At 33.4% G+C, this 19558-nt stretch overlaps 1 protein-coding gene and 1 pseudogene across 4 annotated transcripts in view; both read right to left on the reverse strand.

The window, feature by feature from the left end:
• Positions 1 to 4063: 4063 nt before the first annotated feature.
• Positions 4064 to 19558, reverse strand: part of LOC148944547 (DNA-binding protein RFX2-like) — a 193090-nt gene continuing 177595 nt past the window's right edge. For all 4 annotated transcript variants that reach the window (XM_089100803.1, XM_089100800.1, XM_089100801.1 and 1 more), the window contains 2 exons: positions 18460 to 18613; positions 4064 to 8659 (listed from right to left, as the gene is read on the reverse strand). In XM_089100803.1, the coding sequence (XP_088956929.1) occupies positions 8573 to 8659; positions 18460 to 18613 (241 nt within the window). In that variant the 3' untranslated portion in view covers positions 4064 to 8572. The remainder of the gene's footprint in view (positions 8660 to 18459; positions 18614 to 19558) is intronic.
• On the reverse strand, positions 10704 to 11789 carry LOC148944548 (uncharacterized; annotated as a pseudogene).

A 19558-nucleotide genomic window follows, 5' to 3' on the forward strand; every position in this document is an offset into this window, starting at 1 on the left:
TGCTCCCAGGGCACAACTTACAGCCCTTGCCCTGAGGAATATGAAGGGTTGCCATTCTCAAAGACCTAACTTCCAGAACTTTCAACTACGTTGAACAAAATGGCTATCTAAAAATTTTTACTGGATGTGTTTGGGGAAAAGCTGGGCGTGAGAGGGGGATTAGTTGCCCTCTAATACTTTTGACTATTAAAAAAAGCACTAGCTCTTTGAATTTCCAATCGAATGAGCCTTTTTTGAAGTTTCTACGACAAAGCTTTCTATAAAAACCTTATATGCCCCCAGCACGTAACTTACAACCCTTGCCCTGAGGGCTGTGGTGGAGTGTCCTCCTCAAAAACATAATTTCTATCAGGAAATCAACTGCGTTGAAGAAACTGGCTATCTCAAAATTTTGATTGGATGTGTTTCGGGAAATGGTGGGCGTGGCAGGGGTGTTAGTTGCCTTCCGATCACTGTCGAATATTAAAAAGGGCACAAGCCACTCCAATTTCAAATTGAATGAGCCCTTTTGGAAAATTCTACGACAACTTCTTCGATACAAAGTGTCCTGGTCTAAAGGGAAAAATAAAAAAAAACTACATTTTGCCAACATCGTTCATATATGCCCCCAGGACATAACTTAAAACCCTTATCCTGAAGGCTGTGGGGGAGTGTCCTCCTCAAGAACATAATTTCTATCTGGAAATCAACTACGTTGAACAAAATGGCTATCTCAAAATTTTGATTGGATGTTTTTGGGGAAATGGTGGGCGGAAATGGGGGAAATGTCTTACTAGGTAAATATATTCGGACTTTATATCTAAATGATACATTTTCACTTATCAGCAACAAAGTACAGTAACATATATATTGCTTATTGATGTCATACAAGAGATTTAGCTGAAAAAATCCAAATAAGCAAACCCCACTGCTTGGTGGCCCAAGAGAGACCCTTAAATAATTACAGCGTAATGATTTTTTCAATATATCCACCCCCCCCTTCCCCAGAGAAAAAATCCAAATAAAGAAACCCTACTTCTCTGAGGCCCAAGAAACACTCTTAAATAGTTGCATCGTCACGATATTTCTAATATTCAACCCCCCCCCCTCCAACTTCCCAAGAGAAAAAGACAAAAAGCAAGAAGAGAAAAAAAGTTTATGATAAATATATCCTCACCATCTGAATCCTCCACTGCTTCTAGGACATGAATTTGGTTAAATCTGACCTATATCAAATTTCAAGTATTCACTATAATTATTATTTTTTAATAAGAACAACCTTTTTATTGCAATAATAATGATAAGAAAAAAATAAATGTAATAACAAAAGCAGCACTTACATCATCAATCATAAAAATATAATTGGTATGTCGGTAACTAGAGAAATTCCGTTTATTTATAAAGATCAATACAGCAGAGGTGTTATATTAAGCACAACTAGCTTGGAAAATCGATTTCCCACGGGGTTAAGAAATCGAGCCCAAGGTTAGACTATCTTTTAGAATACAGTCCTTTTTGAATAAAAATTACGTTTTTGGAGAAAATATCGTTACTAGACTATAGGACGCATGCAGATGGATAAATAATTTGATTACAAGGGAAACAAATATTTCGGACATAAACCAAGCGACTATGTGTTTGTTGACCAGTCAGCTTTGGCAGTCTTATGCAAGGACTGACGGTGACATATTATGTTATAAACCTCAGAAACGGGTGAGAAATTAGGATAGAATCTCAGAAATGCTCAAAATTCACCATTAGTACATGGTGAATGTCAACAAACACATAGTCGCTTGGTGTATGTCTGGAATATTTGTTAAATATACTTTTTCGAATTTTCACCCGTAAATGTAGACATTCGTCAGATTTCTGTAATGGAATCAATTTTCAAGACCCCGAAATTTTCCAAGTAAAATAAAATCGCCCAAAATACAGCAACGCCGGAATGTAACCTTCTTCTTGAAAATTGATTCCATTACATTTCGGTCTTTCACTGTAATATATATATATATATATATATATATATATATATATATATATATATACATTGAAATATTAAATAATTCTCAATGCCAGCTCTGATCGGAAATGGTCTGTCCATACTTTCCTTGGTTAGTTTTTGAAGATTCCTTGAAAAGAGAAATAGATTCGGTGATTGAAAAACGATAACTGGTAATCTGAAAATTATACCAGTCTCAATATTTAAATTAACAGACCTCTATTTGAAAAAAACCCTGAGTTTTCATACTTAACTGAAGGTGTGTTCCAACACTCAATTTTCATTAATTATTTCTTAAAATCTTCAGCCGAAAATAGCAGACAATTACAAATTTAGTCTCCATAATATTTATAATACGTAAAAGTTGCTAACATTGTGGTGTCTTTTGCACTTGTAAATACTACAAACTGCCATATAATTTTGTACTATCTGTTGTCGCACAAAAATAATAACAAAATTAATTATTATTAATGATCATTGTGTTATGGAACATAACCCGAGTCAATGAAGAGGCGTTTTAACTGTATAAAAACTCCTCGGTCATTCAGTCAACTTGTTCAGGACAATCAGAGGTAATGATTTCCAAAATCTTTGCGTCACTATTGAGCAACGTCTTAAAGAACTAAACTTGAAACAACGATAAGCAAACGCAGTAATTAATTTCAGATTTCAAAGAGCGTAAGACAAATTTCCGTAGGCATTCTTTTTTAGTTATAAGCGACGTAACAACTTTAATTTGGTGTTGTTTTCTTAGACCAAACTGCCGTTCTATGACGAACAAATAAACTTTCAAATGGGGATAAATCCATTTATTTAGACAGTGAAAACGACAGGTACAAAAGTCCAGATATTTCGGTCACATATACAGCAACCCTCTTCACTAGAAATACTAAAATAATAAAATTGAAACTAGCATATTTATAGACAACAAAATAAATAATTTTTCGGGTCATTCACAAAATAATGAACTTTCGGATTATTCACTAGATTATTATCAGATAGAGCTCATTGACATAGTTCATTCAGTTTTAGAGTAAATGTCCTTCTTTAATATTGCCCAAATGTAAAAAAAATTCCAATGAAGGTGAAAGTTTATTTGTAAGTAATAAGCATTTTAATAAAGACATCTATTGGTACCTAGCTGTGATCCATTTCGTCTTGTGAAGTACTTTAAATATGTTAATGCTAAAGATCGTTTCATCTTATTTTTTTCAGAAGTGGTAGCTTTTGTGCTGGCCTCCAGCAGCTCAATTCTACAATCGTAGGTGAACACGACCAACAATTTGTGGCTATTGTTAAGAGAAGGGGAGCGAACAGACTGCATTTTTGTAGCATTATTTTGCAGGATGGGTTCTTTTGGGTCTGAAGGGGGAAGGAATACAATAATTTTCATGAAGCCACCTATCTAACCTACTCAAGATACGCTTGGTCTTAATGCACATTTGCACGTGCAGCAACACATTCCCGATACCTCAAAATCGAAAAAACGTCTGCCGTGTCGAAATCAGCAAAATGTAAACAATCAGAGTACAAGAACTGGTTTTATTTCGCTATGGCCAGGGTGTCTTCAAGATTTCGCAGTAATTTGAAACTCTCTTTCGAACGCTATATTCGATGTTAAGCTTGCAATTTAAAAGCCTGTTTTAGCAAAGAGAAGTTAAACCAATCTTTGGAGCAACACAAAATTTGCAGCACGAAATTGGAAACTTCTGTTGAAAACCTTATTCACTGTTAGAATTTTATATATGGTTCTAGTCTAGGTATGACTTTTCTATTAATGTTCAGCCTTCGCTGAACTACCTGGAATGATGATGGAAAGGCTTGAATCCCCCTGACACTTTTGTCCGACTCATAAAAAAGCGACAAAACGCACATACCAAAAAAAATTGACGCCTTTTGTAAAGCTTTTGTTTGGGCCCAACCCTCCTCCCATCCCCCCCCCCAGCCGAGAAAAAACAGGATACACCCTTGGTGTCAATCAACATAGACACACTTAAGTTAACGTATGGTATAAAAGATGTCCTACCTGAAACACACGAAGTTCTTGCAGAATGTCTCTCTATCAATCTCGCACTCTAATCATACTTTATTATTTTATTCATAAATCACAAAAAATACAAATATTCAGCTACACTACAGCATATAATAATCATTTTCGTGTAAGCAAAATATAATACTATGTGTATAATATATGTAAATATATATATAAAGCACAAACGTAATTATAATACAAAATAGTATACTTCAATTTTCAAATCGAATCTCCCGGAAAGATAAAGAGTGCACTCAAAAACACACGAAACTTCTTTTTTTCTAGCTTTGTTTTTCTCAATTATAATATTTGGCTGAATTCGCAAGGTAAAATCAGAACGCTTAAACTGGATACAATTTATGACAGAATAAAAGTAAAGAATAGTAAAAGACCTGAGAATACAGACACTATGAAATATTCTAGATAGTTGAAATTCCAGTCCAATAATGCTTAGAAAATGAAATTCAATAACTTCCTCACAGTCACCAATGATTATATAGTTGCAGAGCACTTCAAAGGGGCAGGGACCAGGGCAGCTACCCTTGACATCGTGGCTGGGGGGTTGCCCACTTTGATTCGGCTTTTTTGCTTACATTTGAGGCGGCAGAGGGGAGGGGGGTTTATAGTTTATTTTTATCCGGGAACTACCAACCCTACGAACAGCTCTGTGTAGTTGACAATAAAAATGATTTGAAATCAATAAATTTCAAAAGGTAGCAAAATTGATTCCCCAGTCGAGAATCTTTTTTCTTTCATACATTTAATCATACAAGATTATAACAGGTATTGGATAAAAACTGATGATATATGAGGTAAAAGTGGTGGCAGCAACTTACAGGAATAGGACAAACAAGAAATCAGATAACACTATTTTCAAAATCAATATTAGAGCATCCAGAAGAGAATGCGACTGAAAGGCTAAAAACAAGTTCTATCTATACAAAATATAAAACACCTAGTATCATTATCCTAGCGAAGACTTTTTATAAATGATTTATAAGAAAAGATTATACGTATAGAGATTCAGAAGACTTGAACTTGGAATATCTTTAATTTCCAAGTAAGGTATTGGGGTTTCCCCGAAGAGAGTAAATAGGCATGACTTTTCTTTTGTTTTCGCTGAACTCTTTCCTTGGAAAGTACATCCCTTGGAACAAGTTCACCGGTTTCGCCATGCTTACAAAAAAAGCAAAAAATTTACTAGCATGACTAAACCAAACTAAAATTTTTCAATTATTTGTTACCAGCTTGCTAGTGTCTGTCACACTTCAGACGGACTTCTTGTCTTAAAAATCAGGAAAGCCCTCCACATACACAACTCCTTCCACAATGAACCCAACTCATATTTGTAAAATTACTATACGATCAAATAAACGGTAAATTTAGAAAGAAAAAAATGGACAACTACTTAAAATAATTTTTAATTGCGTAGTCTTATAATCTTACACTATGATAAAAGGGTTTTCTTGTAACGGCCTAATTGGCCAGTTTCTGTGGCAGACCCCCCTCCCCCTCACAGAAAACCTTGCATGTTACTTGCCCTACGAGGTACAACCATTATAATTGAAACTTCTTTCTCATACACAATTTGCTTCTATGTAATTAAAATAAGAAGAAAAGAAGTTTAGACGAGAATGTTTGGACGGAAAAGGTGAAAAAAGACACATAGAAGCAGCGTTGACATACCTTAATGCAACATTAAACTATTAAGCGGTATAATCAATTTCACCATTTTTATTCTAATTTGTTCAGCGTTATGTTCACTCAAAGATAGCATCAATAAAGGTAAGCTAAAAAATCCAAAAGGAAAAAAGCAGAAGTTGAGTAGGCAAAGTAAGAATGGCACTCATAAACCTCCTTTTCAAAAGTCAAAATTACTCGTTAATAAAGCAGGGAACTGCAAACATAACATGAATTAATACACAATGCTTTATCATTTAATACATACGTCTATGCATACAGGTAATACAATTACCTGTAAATACAATTCTGTATAACTATTTTCGTTTGGTTTAATAAAAGGATGGGAATCCAAAAGCCCTAGTAATTAAAAGAGATTGGTAGAGAATCAGTCGAGGTTTTACTCCAGTCCACGGTCAATTCGAATGAACATAGTATTTAAATGCGTTGAAAATGATTCTTCACTAAAACCTTGCTTCAACTTAAGAACTTTGTCTTACGCGAACTCCAATTTGTGGAATAAAATCATAGGAAATAGCAGAGATGGACAAAATAAAATCAATTAGAACACAGTGCAGCATAAAAGAATCTCTCGAGTTCTTTTCACAAATTGAGAAATTTCTGATTGAAAAAGCGTTATCTGAGTGATCAATTTTGATAAGTATTTTGGGTCCAATATAATATGACGCATATTTTAATGTTTACATTGATGTGCTAAAGTCATTTATTTAAAAGTTGGCAGTTTCAATCATACCAATTTATACCCAAATGAAATATCCAAAGTTATTCTTATATTCCAAAAGTAGTTTTGAATATTCTGTGTAATAGGAATGCAACCAATTAAGCGGAAAAAGTTAATATTTTTACTTTTCGTGGTGTAAACTGATGAGATTTTCCCCAATACTCATTCAATATAGAAGATTATCCTTAATAATAATTAATTTGCAACTTAATTTTCACTAGTAATGAATAGATGGCAAATTAAGTTTCATCAATTACATAGCCTAAGGAGATACCCAATTTTAATCGTATATTTCTAGCTTGAATCATTTGAAAATTGAACTGATTATTCAAAAAACTATTTCAACAGAGAGAATTACAGAAGACAGCAGTATCGTTTCCACTTTTTCTGCCGCAGCATGAAAGAATTACGGATCAGATAAAATGTATTCGAAAGACGATAAATCGTCATTCGAACTAACAAAGTACTGACGAATTAACAGACTACTGTCAAAAGCCTCATCTATAATAAAGACAATTATGGAATTTTTGGGTCATTTTTAGCTTTTTTTCTCCAAATAGAACCTTGACAATATATATGAAAAATTACTATGGTTATAGAGTATTTTTTATATAAAGACAGTGGAATTTCAAAAAAGGCCATACTTTTCAAACGAAAATAATTTTTAACCAGGATATTTTAACATTTTCATTTCTGTATTTTGGGAGGATATCAATGGTGCTAGAGCATAAAAATAGATTGTCTTAAAAGACAAGAAATACATCTTGGAGACAAAAATAACGTAAAAAGTAATTGAAATTATCGTTTTAAATATCTTTGTTAAGGGTGAAACCAATTGTTACTGCAAAAGCTTATTTCGCTTACTCTTAGCTTATGCCAACTACTGTAATTCTGTTTAAAAAGTGGAATACTATCTCTCTCCCTTAAAATTCTATCAAAAATCTTTTTTGTCAACAGAGAAACTATAACAAACTAAAATTTAGGACTGATATAAGTAAACATTTAAGAAATTTTAAAAGTAGCTTCCAGAATTTTATAGTATTTCCTTATGGAGGGTAAGAGTACTGATATACAAAAGGGTATAAACCAAAAATACTTGACACAACGAAGAATAGAGCGCATTAAGTCACATTTTCCAAATTTTGCAGAAGGATATTTCAATTGCAATATGCCTTAAGATATGGCCCACAGAAACTTGTCAAATATTTAAGCCTTTGCAAGGAGAAAGGGGGAGGAATCAGACCCATGCATTCTACTCCCAAAATCTCAATATTTTTTACTATTTATCCACAGGATGTATCATAAAATCTACTTGTTTTTTGTGTTTTTTCTTCACATCCACGAGTCCCCTTCGAGAAAAAATTACAGTGTGTATTCCGACTTTTTTGCATTTAGATGAATCTTACGATATACATTATAAAACTAAAATGCGTCTTTGTTTACAAAAATTTTGAATGAAAAGTGGTCTTACGCGAAATTTTCAAGTTGAAATTTTATTTTATCTTAAACCTAAGCTGATTCGATAAATCAGTACGCAACGACAATGTCCATACAAAAATAAGTTGTTTCAACTCTATTTTAAGTTGTTTCAATTCTGTTCGCTTAAGTCCCATTCGATTAAGTTATTTCAAGTTATTTTCAGCTATTTGAAGTTTTAACTATTTGACTATAAAATGATGAAAAGTACTTCCAAATAAATTATAGCTTCCAAATAAATTGTCATTTCAAAATATGACAATTCATCCTCACTACTCCCCCATCCCTCCAGCAAAAAATCGTTTAAGTTGTACTGAATTTTATCCGTCAGACTAATCAAAATAACAAAAAAGAACTATCAGTTTGATATGCCTACGTTTCAAAGCATAAAGTCTACACTGTTACTCTGAATAGAGAGAGTGAGAGAGTAAAGGAGAAAGGAGAGAAAAAAGCTGGAAGAGAATAAGAATAAATTAGTCAAAAATAAATTATAGGTACATTACTTATTCTTTTCTCCACTATATACGACCATTTTCACTTACTGTAGATACAGTCAAGTTGACTTAAAAAAAAAAAATGTCAATAATAGTTCAGCGATCTAGCACCTTTTAGACAATAGATATTTTGTTCTACGTTTGCACTACGGTAAAACACTCCGCTTTTGTCAATTAATTCTCTCACGTTTGGGGGGTGGAGGGCCAGTACTTTTGTCAGGTGAACTATAGTCATATGGCGTGAAACATGAGGACGACTGAAACAAGAAAGTTACGGTTAGCGTTACGTTGTAGAATGAAGAAATATACTAAAATTCCTATTATGAAATTATCAGCAATGTAAAAAACCAATCTACAATAAGACAATTGAGGTAAAGACTATCCTTAAAAGATAAGCATTAATAGTGCTTCCAAGATGACTGTTCGGCTACTCCAACATAATATGCTAGTAAAGCATAGCATATATTAAATACGTAACCTAACCCAACCTACGTACCTTTTATTCCCCCTAAACCCCAAAAAACTTAAGTTTAAATATAGTTCCCGGAGAGAGAAACCCTTTGTTTATACATTGTCTCATATGAATTTCCCGGTAATGCCTATCTGATCTTAGCTATACAATTCTCGCGTGGCTACTGGATTATTGACAAGTACCAAAACAACTACATAAATTTTTCTCAGATTCTTATATTCACTGCAGCAATAAGCTGCCCGTGGCCAACACAGCTACGCACGCACCTCATCCAGCCCAATCTATTCAAAGCTTCGCTCTTTACCCCCAAGTTTTTATGCATAGATCAGTTGTAATATTAGGTTTGCCAAACCCATTCTGCCAATTCGTGTTTTTACGCATCACCTTTGAGGTATAACTCCTTTAAAGAACATTTTCGGTCTGATTAATTCCTACTGACCATCAACAACCGTAAATAAATCCCTCTTAATTCACCTTATTAAAATCCTTTACATTCCTACCCTCTAAATGCAAGTCTCCTAGATTTTAAATATCTATTCTATTGTTACTGGTTTTCAATGTAACTGAAAAGCCCCAAGAATATAGGACCCAAAAATACAGGAATGATAAACATGAACAATAACATACAATGTTGAAATTATGTATTCCCTTCTCATGTTGCAGAAATCTGTCTCTACGGTTGCTGTTGGAAAAGAAAAATATGTTTGGCAACAGCTAAGAAATGCATGTATTAACATATATTTTATTATGTGAATTTCACAGACTCAAGCTTTCCATTACACTTCTTTATGTTTACCTTTCCAACTTCGAATTTTACCACATGGCTTTAGAAGTTTAGAAAAACTCTTAATGCAGACTTCCACCCCTTGAAATTTTAGCCAGCTTGTGAAAATATTCTGGTGATTCATGTTATTACCAAACCCCAATCATCGGTCCTAGTCACTTTAATATACATTAACAGGTACAGTTAATGAGGAGCATCTTTTTTAAACGCTTTTATTTGAGTTCGTCTGGGTTAAAAAAAAAAAAATACTAAGTGTAAGTGTCAAATATTGCAATCATTATTTTTCATCCACTTGGTTTTAACTGAGCTGCAACTTCGAGTACACATCAATTTCCACCGAAACGCATGACAGTGGGGCCCTAACTTCAGACCCCCCCCCCTTCCAACCCGCATTCTTTACAACTGATTTTAGGTCAAGGCAAATAACTACAAAGAATTAAAATTGATTCTTGTAAATATAGAAAATTATGATGTTTATTATCGAAAATAAAAACGCAAGGCGTTCCAGACGTAAAAGCTGCTTTAGAATGGTTATGAAATGACACAACTATCAAAAGCCTTCATTTTTAGTCGTAAAGAGTTTTTCCCTGGTCAAAAAAAAAAAAAAAAAAAAAAAAAAAAAAAAAAAAAGTTGACTAGGATTATAAAATCAGCACATTTATAGAGGAAAACATGAGTTTCAATTATATTCGTTTGAAAAAAGGACGCAAGAAACAGAGGAATAAACAAAACCAATAGCCTATCTCAAATATTGACGAAGACCACACTGCCTTTCCATATCAAACAAACACAACTTAAAAACAAAAGGGAAATTTTTTTTTTCCAAGACAGTGCAATTTAAATCGGTGAATATCTCGGCCCTATGTCCAAGGGCCGTCTTCACCGCAACGTTAATGAAAAAATATATATATAAACAACTTACATTAAAATACGAAGTTTAAAACTAAAAATGCTTTTAAAAACTTTTAAAACAGCCCCAGTATCCTTACTTCAACGAAATTCAACCAGGACTGATAAATAAAATGATGAGAGAGGATGAAGTCATTCAAACGAAATAAAATGAAATTATTAACTGCAAGTTTTCAAAGCTAATCTTGCTTTTTTTAGCAGCTAGTCTTAAAGGACTTTTTGTAACGGTTTCAATACTATTGTCAATTGGTTTAATATAATATTTTGTTAGATGATTTTTAATTAAATTTGAGTATAAAAAATTCAGTGAATATTCTCCTAAGTCCCTATTTAAGGAAATATTTTTATTTATTTTGAGCCTAATTTCGATTGATTCCCGGACCACCTGTTTTATCTCCAAATCACTACTAATGAGAGAAGATCTTTCAAAACGTATTGTGTGGCTGGGGTTATCAAATATATGGCTAGCTAAAGCAGAATCGAAGGAGTTCTTGGAACTATTAGCAATTAACGCTTTGTCTATGTCTTCTTTATGTTGTTGTATCCTTTTTTCTAGATTCTGAGGAGTTCAGCCAACGTAGTAATTGCCAAAATCGCATGGTATTTGATAAACCCCTCTTTGGCGAGTAACTGGGGTTTTATCTTTACCGGAGTTTAAGAAATTTGTGATTTTAAAATTATTAATAAAACTAAATACAAATTGTTTTTTTGTGCAAACATTTTTTATTTTTGTTGTGATTCTTGGGATGTACGGAAGATAGATTATATTAGAGGGTTTTTCTGGAGCCTCGCATTGTGAAATATCGTTGATTTTACGAAAATGTCTTTTTAGTCTACGGTTAATCGTATTATTGACAAAAGGAATAGGGTATCCGTTGCCAAAAAGAATATCTTTGATAGAATTTATTTCTGCTTTTATGTATGAATCGGAGCAAATGTTCAGGGCGCAAATGTCAATAAGAGAAGTTACAACTGCTTTTTTAATTTGTGGGGAGTGATTTGAAGTAAAATGAAGATATCTATTGTTTTGTGTTGGTTTTCCATAGATAGTGAAGTCCAAATTATTAGTATTACGGATAATTAGCACATCTAAAAAAGGTAGTTTACTTTCAAATTCAGTTTTTATGGTAAACAGCAAATTTCTATCATAAGTATTAAGATGATCTAGGAAACCCCGAAGTTCAATTTCCCCATAATTCCAAATTGAAATTATGCCATCCATATCACGACCCCAATATACATGTTTTAAAAAATAAGAATTTAATGCCCAATTTTCACGGTTCTCGACATAAATATTAGCCAGTAGGCCGGATAGAGCTGCTCCCATTGGTAACCCATTTATTTGTTGATAAAAAGACTCACGAAACTGAAAATACATTGAAAACTTATTACAGATTTTAACAAGATTAAATGAAACTTCACCATCAATCCCTGTCGCTGAGTCTTCGATTAAATGATAAATTTCTTCTATTTTCGTTTTTAATAATTGCTCAGAAGTAGCCACACCTATATTCGTATACATGGTAATAATATCAAAACTGCTAACTATTGTGTTTTCTGAAATTCTTGTGATATTAAGTTTTTTAACCAAATCTGCCGAATTACTAATGTAGAAATTTTGTGAATACAGTAGAGGTTTGAAAGCTGTGCAAAGTCATTTTCCAATATTGGAAGCGGGGGCTTTAGTACATGCTACGATAGTTCTTAGGGGAATACCTTGTCTATGCAGTTTTGGTAAGCCGTAAAATATTGGACAGAAACTACCACGGGGGTAAAATTTGTTGTATAATTGTGGTGTGATTTTACCATTCTGTTTTAGCTGTTTTTATTCATGTATAATATTATTAGTAAATTGATCAGTAGGATCATGAGTGATCGGTTTAGATGTACTTGTGTCTTTTAAAAGTGAAAAGATTTTGTTGTCATAGTTTGTCGTATCCATGACTACAAGTGAGTTGCTTTTGTCTGCTTTGGTTATTATAATAGATTTTTAAGATAATAGGGTTATTTCCCTATTGTTTTTAAGTTGTGTTTGTTTGATATGGAAAGGCAGTGTGGTCTTCGTCAATATTTGCGTCTGGCTTATGGGGAGCAGTTTACCTATGATATTTTTTATTTTATTAGTTTAGGTAAAAAACATGCAAATATTGTTAATCAACAAATTTTTTTAGAATTCTGCAGAAACGAAAATCTTATTCCAAAGTCTTTAAGATATAAACTACATCTAAATACAAGGAAAGAAGGGAAATTTGCTCATACACTACAATTAAAAAACTTAGTCCATATTATTAATGACAAAAAGAAAAAAAGACATATCATTTCTGCAAACAGAAAATCTATCGAAAATGTTATGTTTTAAAAGTTGTCCACTGTTGATTTTTACCCGGTTATTAGATTGTAAAGAAATTGTTTATCCATGATGTTCACTTGCCAAAAGGAACGACTTTATACAATATTAGAAAGATTGAGAGGAATCTTTGATGAGAAACAGTATTTATTCTCCAAGATTCACTACTGGACCTGGTATGGTTAACCTCTCTTCTAGAACTATTGAAACCCAGGATATCAAAACGCTGGAAAAAGGTCCAAAATTATCTTTTCTACCACAACAAGTTCCAGTGATAGATATAATCTCGTCTTTTGAGTCCGCTTTGAATAAATACTGCCCATCTCTCTCTAACCCTGATGAAGTTAGGTCTTGTCTCGTAAATACCCTTTATAATAGCCAAAAAAAGGCTAAGTCTCCTACCACTTTCACACAAAAAAATTTGCACGAAATAAAAATATTATCTAACCTCCGCAAAGACCCATCTATTATAATAACCAAAGCAGACAAAAGCAACTCACTTGTTGTCATGGATACGACAGAAAATGATAACAAAATCGTTTCACTTTTAAAAGACAGAGGTACACATTAGTTAATCACTCATGATCCTATTCATCAATTTATTGATAATATTATAAATGAATTCAAACAGATAAAACAGAATGGTAAAATTACACCAAAATTATACAACAAATTTTACCCCAGTGGTAGTTTCTGTCCAAAATTTTGCAGCTTACCAAAACTGCATTAGCATGTTATCCCCTTAAGACCTATCGTAGCACGTATTACAACCCCCGCTTCCAATATTGGAAAATGGCTTTGCACAGCTTTCAAACCTCTACTGTATTCACAAAATTCCTACATTAGTAATTTGGCAGATTTGGTTAAAAAACGTAATAACACAAGTATTTCAGAAAACACAATAGTTAGTAGTTTTGATATTGTTTCCATGTACACGAATATAGATGTGGCTACTTCTGAGCAATTATTAAAAACGAAAATAGAAGAAAATTATCACTTCATCGAAGACTCAGCGACAGGGATTGATGGTGAAGTTTTATTTAATCTTGTTAAAATCTGTAATAAGTTTTCAATGTATTTTCAGTTTCGTGATTCTTTTTATCAACAAATAAATAGGTTACCAATGGGAGCAGCTCTATCCGGCCTACTGGCTAATATTTATGTTGAGAACCTTGAAAATTGGGCATTAAATTTTTATTTTTTAAAACATGTATATTGGGGTCGTTACATGGATGACGTAATTTTACTTTGGAATTATGGGGAAATTGAACTTCGGGGTTTCCTAGATCATCTTAATACTTATGATAGAAATTTGCAGTTTACCCTAGAAATTGAATTTGAAAATAAACTACCATTTTTAAGATGTGCTAATTATCCGTAATACTAATAATTTTGACTTCGCTATCTATAGAAAACCAACACAAAACAACAGATATCTTCATTTTAATTCAAATCACCCCCCACAAGTTAAAAGAGCTGTTGTAACGTCTCTCATTGATCGTGACCTTAACATTTGCTCCGATTCACACATAAAAGCAGAAATAAATCTTATCACAGATATTTTTTTTGGTAATGGATACCTCATTCCTTTTATCAATAATACAATTTACCGCAGACTAAAAAGACATTTTCGTAAAATCAACGATATTTCACAATGTGAGGCTCCGGAAAAACCCTCTAATATAATCTGTCTTTCGTACATCCCAAGAATCACAATTAAAATAAAAAATATTTTCACAAAAAACAATCTGTATTTAGTTTTCACTAATAATTTTAAAATCATAAGTTTTTTAAACTCCGGTAAAGATAAAACCCCAGTTACTCACCAAAGAAGGGTTTATCAAATACCATGCGATTGTGGCAATTACTACGTTGGCAAAACTCATCAGAATCTAGAAAAACGGATATACCAGCATAAAGAAGAAATAGTCTAAGTGTTAATTGCAAATAGTTCTAATAACTCCTTTGATTCTGCTTTAGCTAGCCATATATTTGATAATCCCAGCCACACAATACTTTTTGAAAAATCTTCTCTCATTAGTAGTGATTTGGGGATAAAACAGGTGGTCCGGGAATCAATCGAAATTAGGCTCTAAATAAATAAAAATATTTCCTTAAATAGGGACTTAGGAGAATATTCACTGAATTCTTTATACTCAAATTCAATTAAAAATGATCTAACAAAATATTTTATTAAAAAAATTGACAATAGTATTGAACCCGTTACAAAAAGGCCTTTAAGACTAGCTGCTAAAAAAGCAAGATTAGCTTTGAAAACTTGCAGTTAATAATTTCATTTTATTTCGTTTGAATGAATTCATGCTCTCTCATCATTTTATTAATCAGTCCTGGTTGAACTTTTTTGAAGGAACGATACTGGGGCTGTTTTAAAAGTTTTTAAGAGCATTTTTAGTTTTAAACTTCGTATTTTAATGTAAGTTGTTTATATATATATATATATTTTTTCTTTAATGTTGTGCTGAAGACGGCCCTTGGACATAGGGCCGAAATATTCACCGATTTAAATTGCACTGTCTTTGAAAAATTTTTCCTATTGTTTTTGGAAAAAAATTTCCCTATTGTTTTTAAGTTGTGTTTGTTTAATAGCATATCTGTTAGACTGAGAGGGTTACTACTGCCAGAGCTTTTCACTGACTTATCACAAACCACTCCCTAACATTGTTTCTATTTTATGTTTCAGAAAAATATTCAAATTCAGACAAACCTTTAAAAGGACCAATGTAAAATGGGGGGGGGGTTTACCCGGAGGGGTAACTCCAGGAGGAGAGGGGGGGGGGTTACCCGGTTTGACCCCCCCCAAAAAAAATTTTTTGACCGAGTCGAAAATAAGTCGAAAATTAGTAAAACCTAGGTAAAAATCAGTAAAATTAGTCGAAAACTGAGTCAAAAATTAATTGTCTCGCAGCCTTTTGAAAATCTGGCTTTCCAAAATGATTTTCGAGAACCCGATTGAGAAAACCCTCTTGCCAAGAAAATTTGTCTAGTCTTATTTATTTATTTATTATTATTTTTTTTTGTAATGACTAGCTTCTGAGAACATTCAGAGATAAAGCGTACAAAAAACCCTTGCTTTTAATATTTTTGTTATTCATAACAATATTCCAGACATTATCAACTACTTGTTACAACTAGTTTTAACATGGACTGTAAAACCTGTTTTTGGGGCCGATATAGTCTCCGCCCAAATGCCTTCATCCCGTTTATATTTCTCGATGGGGGGGGGGGGGTAATAGGGGTAAGCGCGAGGAGTATTTAGCTTTGAACCTATAAAATCAGTGCCCTTCTATTCAATTTAGATAATTCCACCGTAATATTAATACCAAAAATTTAACTTTTGTCATTTAAAGGTTACTTTTTGTCTATCAACAGTCATTTTATCCATATACAAATAGTTTTGTAGATTTATATATATATTATTTACCGCATTTTCGTATCATTGATTTTTATACACATAAAAAAAGTGCTAGGGCAATGGACGAAGCCGCGTCTGAAAACCCTGGGTATTTTGATTCAAATTTGCCTCAAGGCAAGGCCTTCTCCCTCAAGGAGTGGCGGTTCTTGAAGTAGTTGTAGCCAAGAAACTGACAAAGTAATTAAAAGCACTTCACAGTTTTCGTGTTATTTTTGTTTGGATTCACTAGCCTAGGTAGCATTATCGATAAAGATGGCGGATGAATTGAAGATATAAAAAGTAGGATAGGCACGTGGTTGAAAAAAACAAACTGTAGAAGTGTAAGAAAACAAGTCTTCGAATTAAGACTAGGATACTTGCAGCCGTGGGAATTGTAATGGCCGAGTACAAGTTTGATACATGGACATTTCAAAGGGTTAAGATAAATGTTTTAAAATTTTTAAGAGGAACTGTCTAATGATAGTTTAGATACTCGAATGAATGACCGTATATCAAACAAACAGGGCTGCAATAAACACCACTCAGACCCCACTTTCTAAGCTATAACGAAAGAAATGCTATGGTGATGAGGTTATATTTTCCGGATGAAAATTGACAGATTACAAAAAATCGTGCTTTATTGGCAATATATCACATACCGTAAAGAAAAAGGAAGTTCTAGGTTGGGTTAGAAGCAACTATTCTGGAATGCATTAGAGAAAATAGAAGCTTCACAGGAGGAAGTAAAGAGGGAAGCTCTGGATAGACTCGGGTGGGGGAGGAGCATAAATAGCTGTGTTGACTTCAGGCAGCTTGATAATAAAGCTGTAGCCTATTGTTCCCATCAAATATGGTTCTGGAGCATGTGCACTCCAAAAAATTGATGTAGATTTGCTAGATGTTTTCCAGAGAAAGTGCCTACGGATCGTTTTGGGTACCCGCCTGACTCACTGTATTTCAAACTATAGGCTGTGTGATAAGTGTGGTTCAATCCAACTTTCATGGACTATATAAGAGAAAGGTTGAGATGGCTAGGGCACGTTCCACAGATGAAGGATGACGAGATTGTACTTTTCGACCAACAATCTAGGGCTAACCGGAAAGCAGATCGTCAACAGTTGGAGTGGGAGGATGTCGCAAAGAAAGATTTAAGGGAAATGAGAACTTCCTTTGAGGGTGTAAAGAGGGAGGCATTGAATAGATTAGCATGGAGGAGGAGCGTGCGTGGCTGTGTTGGCCTCAGGCGGCTTGGTGCTGGGGTGAGTGACTAGTAGTAGTAGTAATTAAGATTAATGTCTGGTTTTCAATCAACTTTTTATCCACCTGATCTGTTATATATATTTTCGTTACATAGTTCGTTACATAGGAACTCCAATGCGGGCAGTACAGTTGTGCTTGGCGTACGAAATTTTGACTCAATCATTTGTGATCTCAGATTTTAGGAAATCTGAAACATTGAGACGAATGTCTACCCTGGATCTGTTATAGAACCCAACCTCACTTAGAAATGACTTTAAAGTAAAACCAAAACAGAGGTACTTCCAAAAAAGGTTTAAAACACTAAAACAAAATAGATTACATATAGTCTCAGTAACGGCACGGTGTTTTCGGGTTATCGAAAAAGACATACCCCATTTAAGTGACTTCCCAACAAAGAACTTAACGAAACAGACACATCTTATGTGTTAGTTATAAATGTTGTCTTTATTTATACATATACCATGAAACAAAAGCATTCCTTGCTAATTTAAACTGAACATATACTGCGGAAAGGCTCATGTTAAAAATTCATGTTGAAAAAAAAAAAAAAATCAACAATTCAAGGACTTTTTACGCTAAGCACAGCAGCATGGATATTTGAATTTTTTCTGTATATTTGATATCTTTACATCCCATTTCTTCATTTAAGGTTCCAGAAGCACCACATCCCTCAAAAGCTTTTATTCTTGATAGCCCTTGAGGAAATACGACAAAGTCTGGGGTTTCGTACATTCAAGGGTTTGGAAATTTCTTTGGAGGTGCAAAAAGCTAATGCTTTATAAAAGTAAAATAGAGCAGTTTCTTGGTTTCACTGAACTTAACACTGCCTGAGTTTTTAGAGGCAAGTTAAGCATGACATTTAAAATGACTTACCTCTCCCATAATAGCAACAGTGGTTTCATTTCTTTCATGGGCTACTTTGTGTTCAACAAGAAAGTACATATATTCGTCAAATAGAAGTCTGATGAGGTGAAAGGAACCAAAGCTCGCTGCACTTCGGAGCGTTAAATCCCTTATTACCATTGAACTGTAAGCAAACACTTTTCTTTATAATGTGTGAAAGTTGAGCAGCAAGAAGAATACAACATCATTACAATAAATTAAAATTAATCCCTAATTGACATTAATCAATTATAATTATAGTGCGAGTTGAAACTGCTTTATCAGGAGTTCCAGGGATCAGCAAAGTCCTGGATTTTAGGATTTCCATATTTTCAGGATAATCATACGGATCACGATTTAGGATATAATTTAAAGGACTAAAAATTATTCCGGTTATTATGTGCTTTATTTAAGCAGTTGGGGTAAGCTGTAGGATGTATATAAGCAATTAGAAAACCATAACATACGTGTCGTTGGTAGTCTATAAATTGGCGAAGATTGGTCCTGACCATCTTATATACAATATAAAATAGGACGATACCAGGGACTTAATTTCAAAGCTTGGAGTTCGCCTATAATTGAAAGAACATTTTTCCAAAATCCATCTCCAAATAGAGTGGTTTTCGTGTAATTAAAGAAACATTAATTTTCTTTCTTGTGGCGGTTATAATACTCCCCCCCTAGTGTTGGGGTTCCAATCAATTATTGTATTAACAAGAAAGATAAAAATTTGCTAATTCAGATAACGAAAATAGAATCATATGAAATCGTACAAGTTACATCAATAAAGGCCAGCTCGACAACAAACCAGAACAAATAAAGTAAAATGAATAAATAAAACGGTAAGTAAAACAGATAGTCATCTAAATGCATATCGCACATTTTGCATGCATATTTTCTTAGATGGACTTAGTCTAGCGTTACATTACTTAATATTGCTTGATTTAATATTAACTTAGTCTAAATTACAGAATAGACTTAATTAGGAACCTTAGTATAACATTTACTATTACAATCTTTGATCATAAGCTATATTTACTTGGATAACCTCTGGTATGTGGACCTCCAGTCCTCAAGGATTTTCACTGCT

This window comes from Artemia sp. Qi Xiang Cuo, chromosome 14, assembly GCF_049724085.1.
Source record: "Artemia sp. Qi Xiang Cuo chromosome 14, ASM4972408v1, whole genome shotgun sequence".
NCBI classification, from domain to species: Eukaryota; Metazoa; Arthropoda; class Branchiopoda; order Anostraca; family Artemiidae; genus Artemia; species Artemia sp. Qi Xiang Cuo.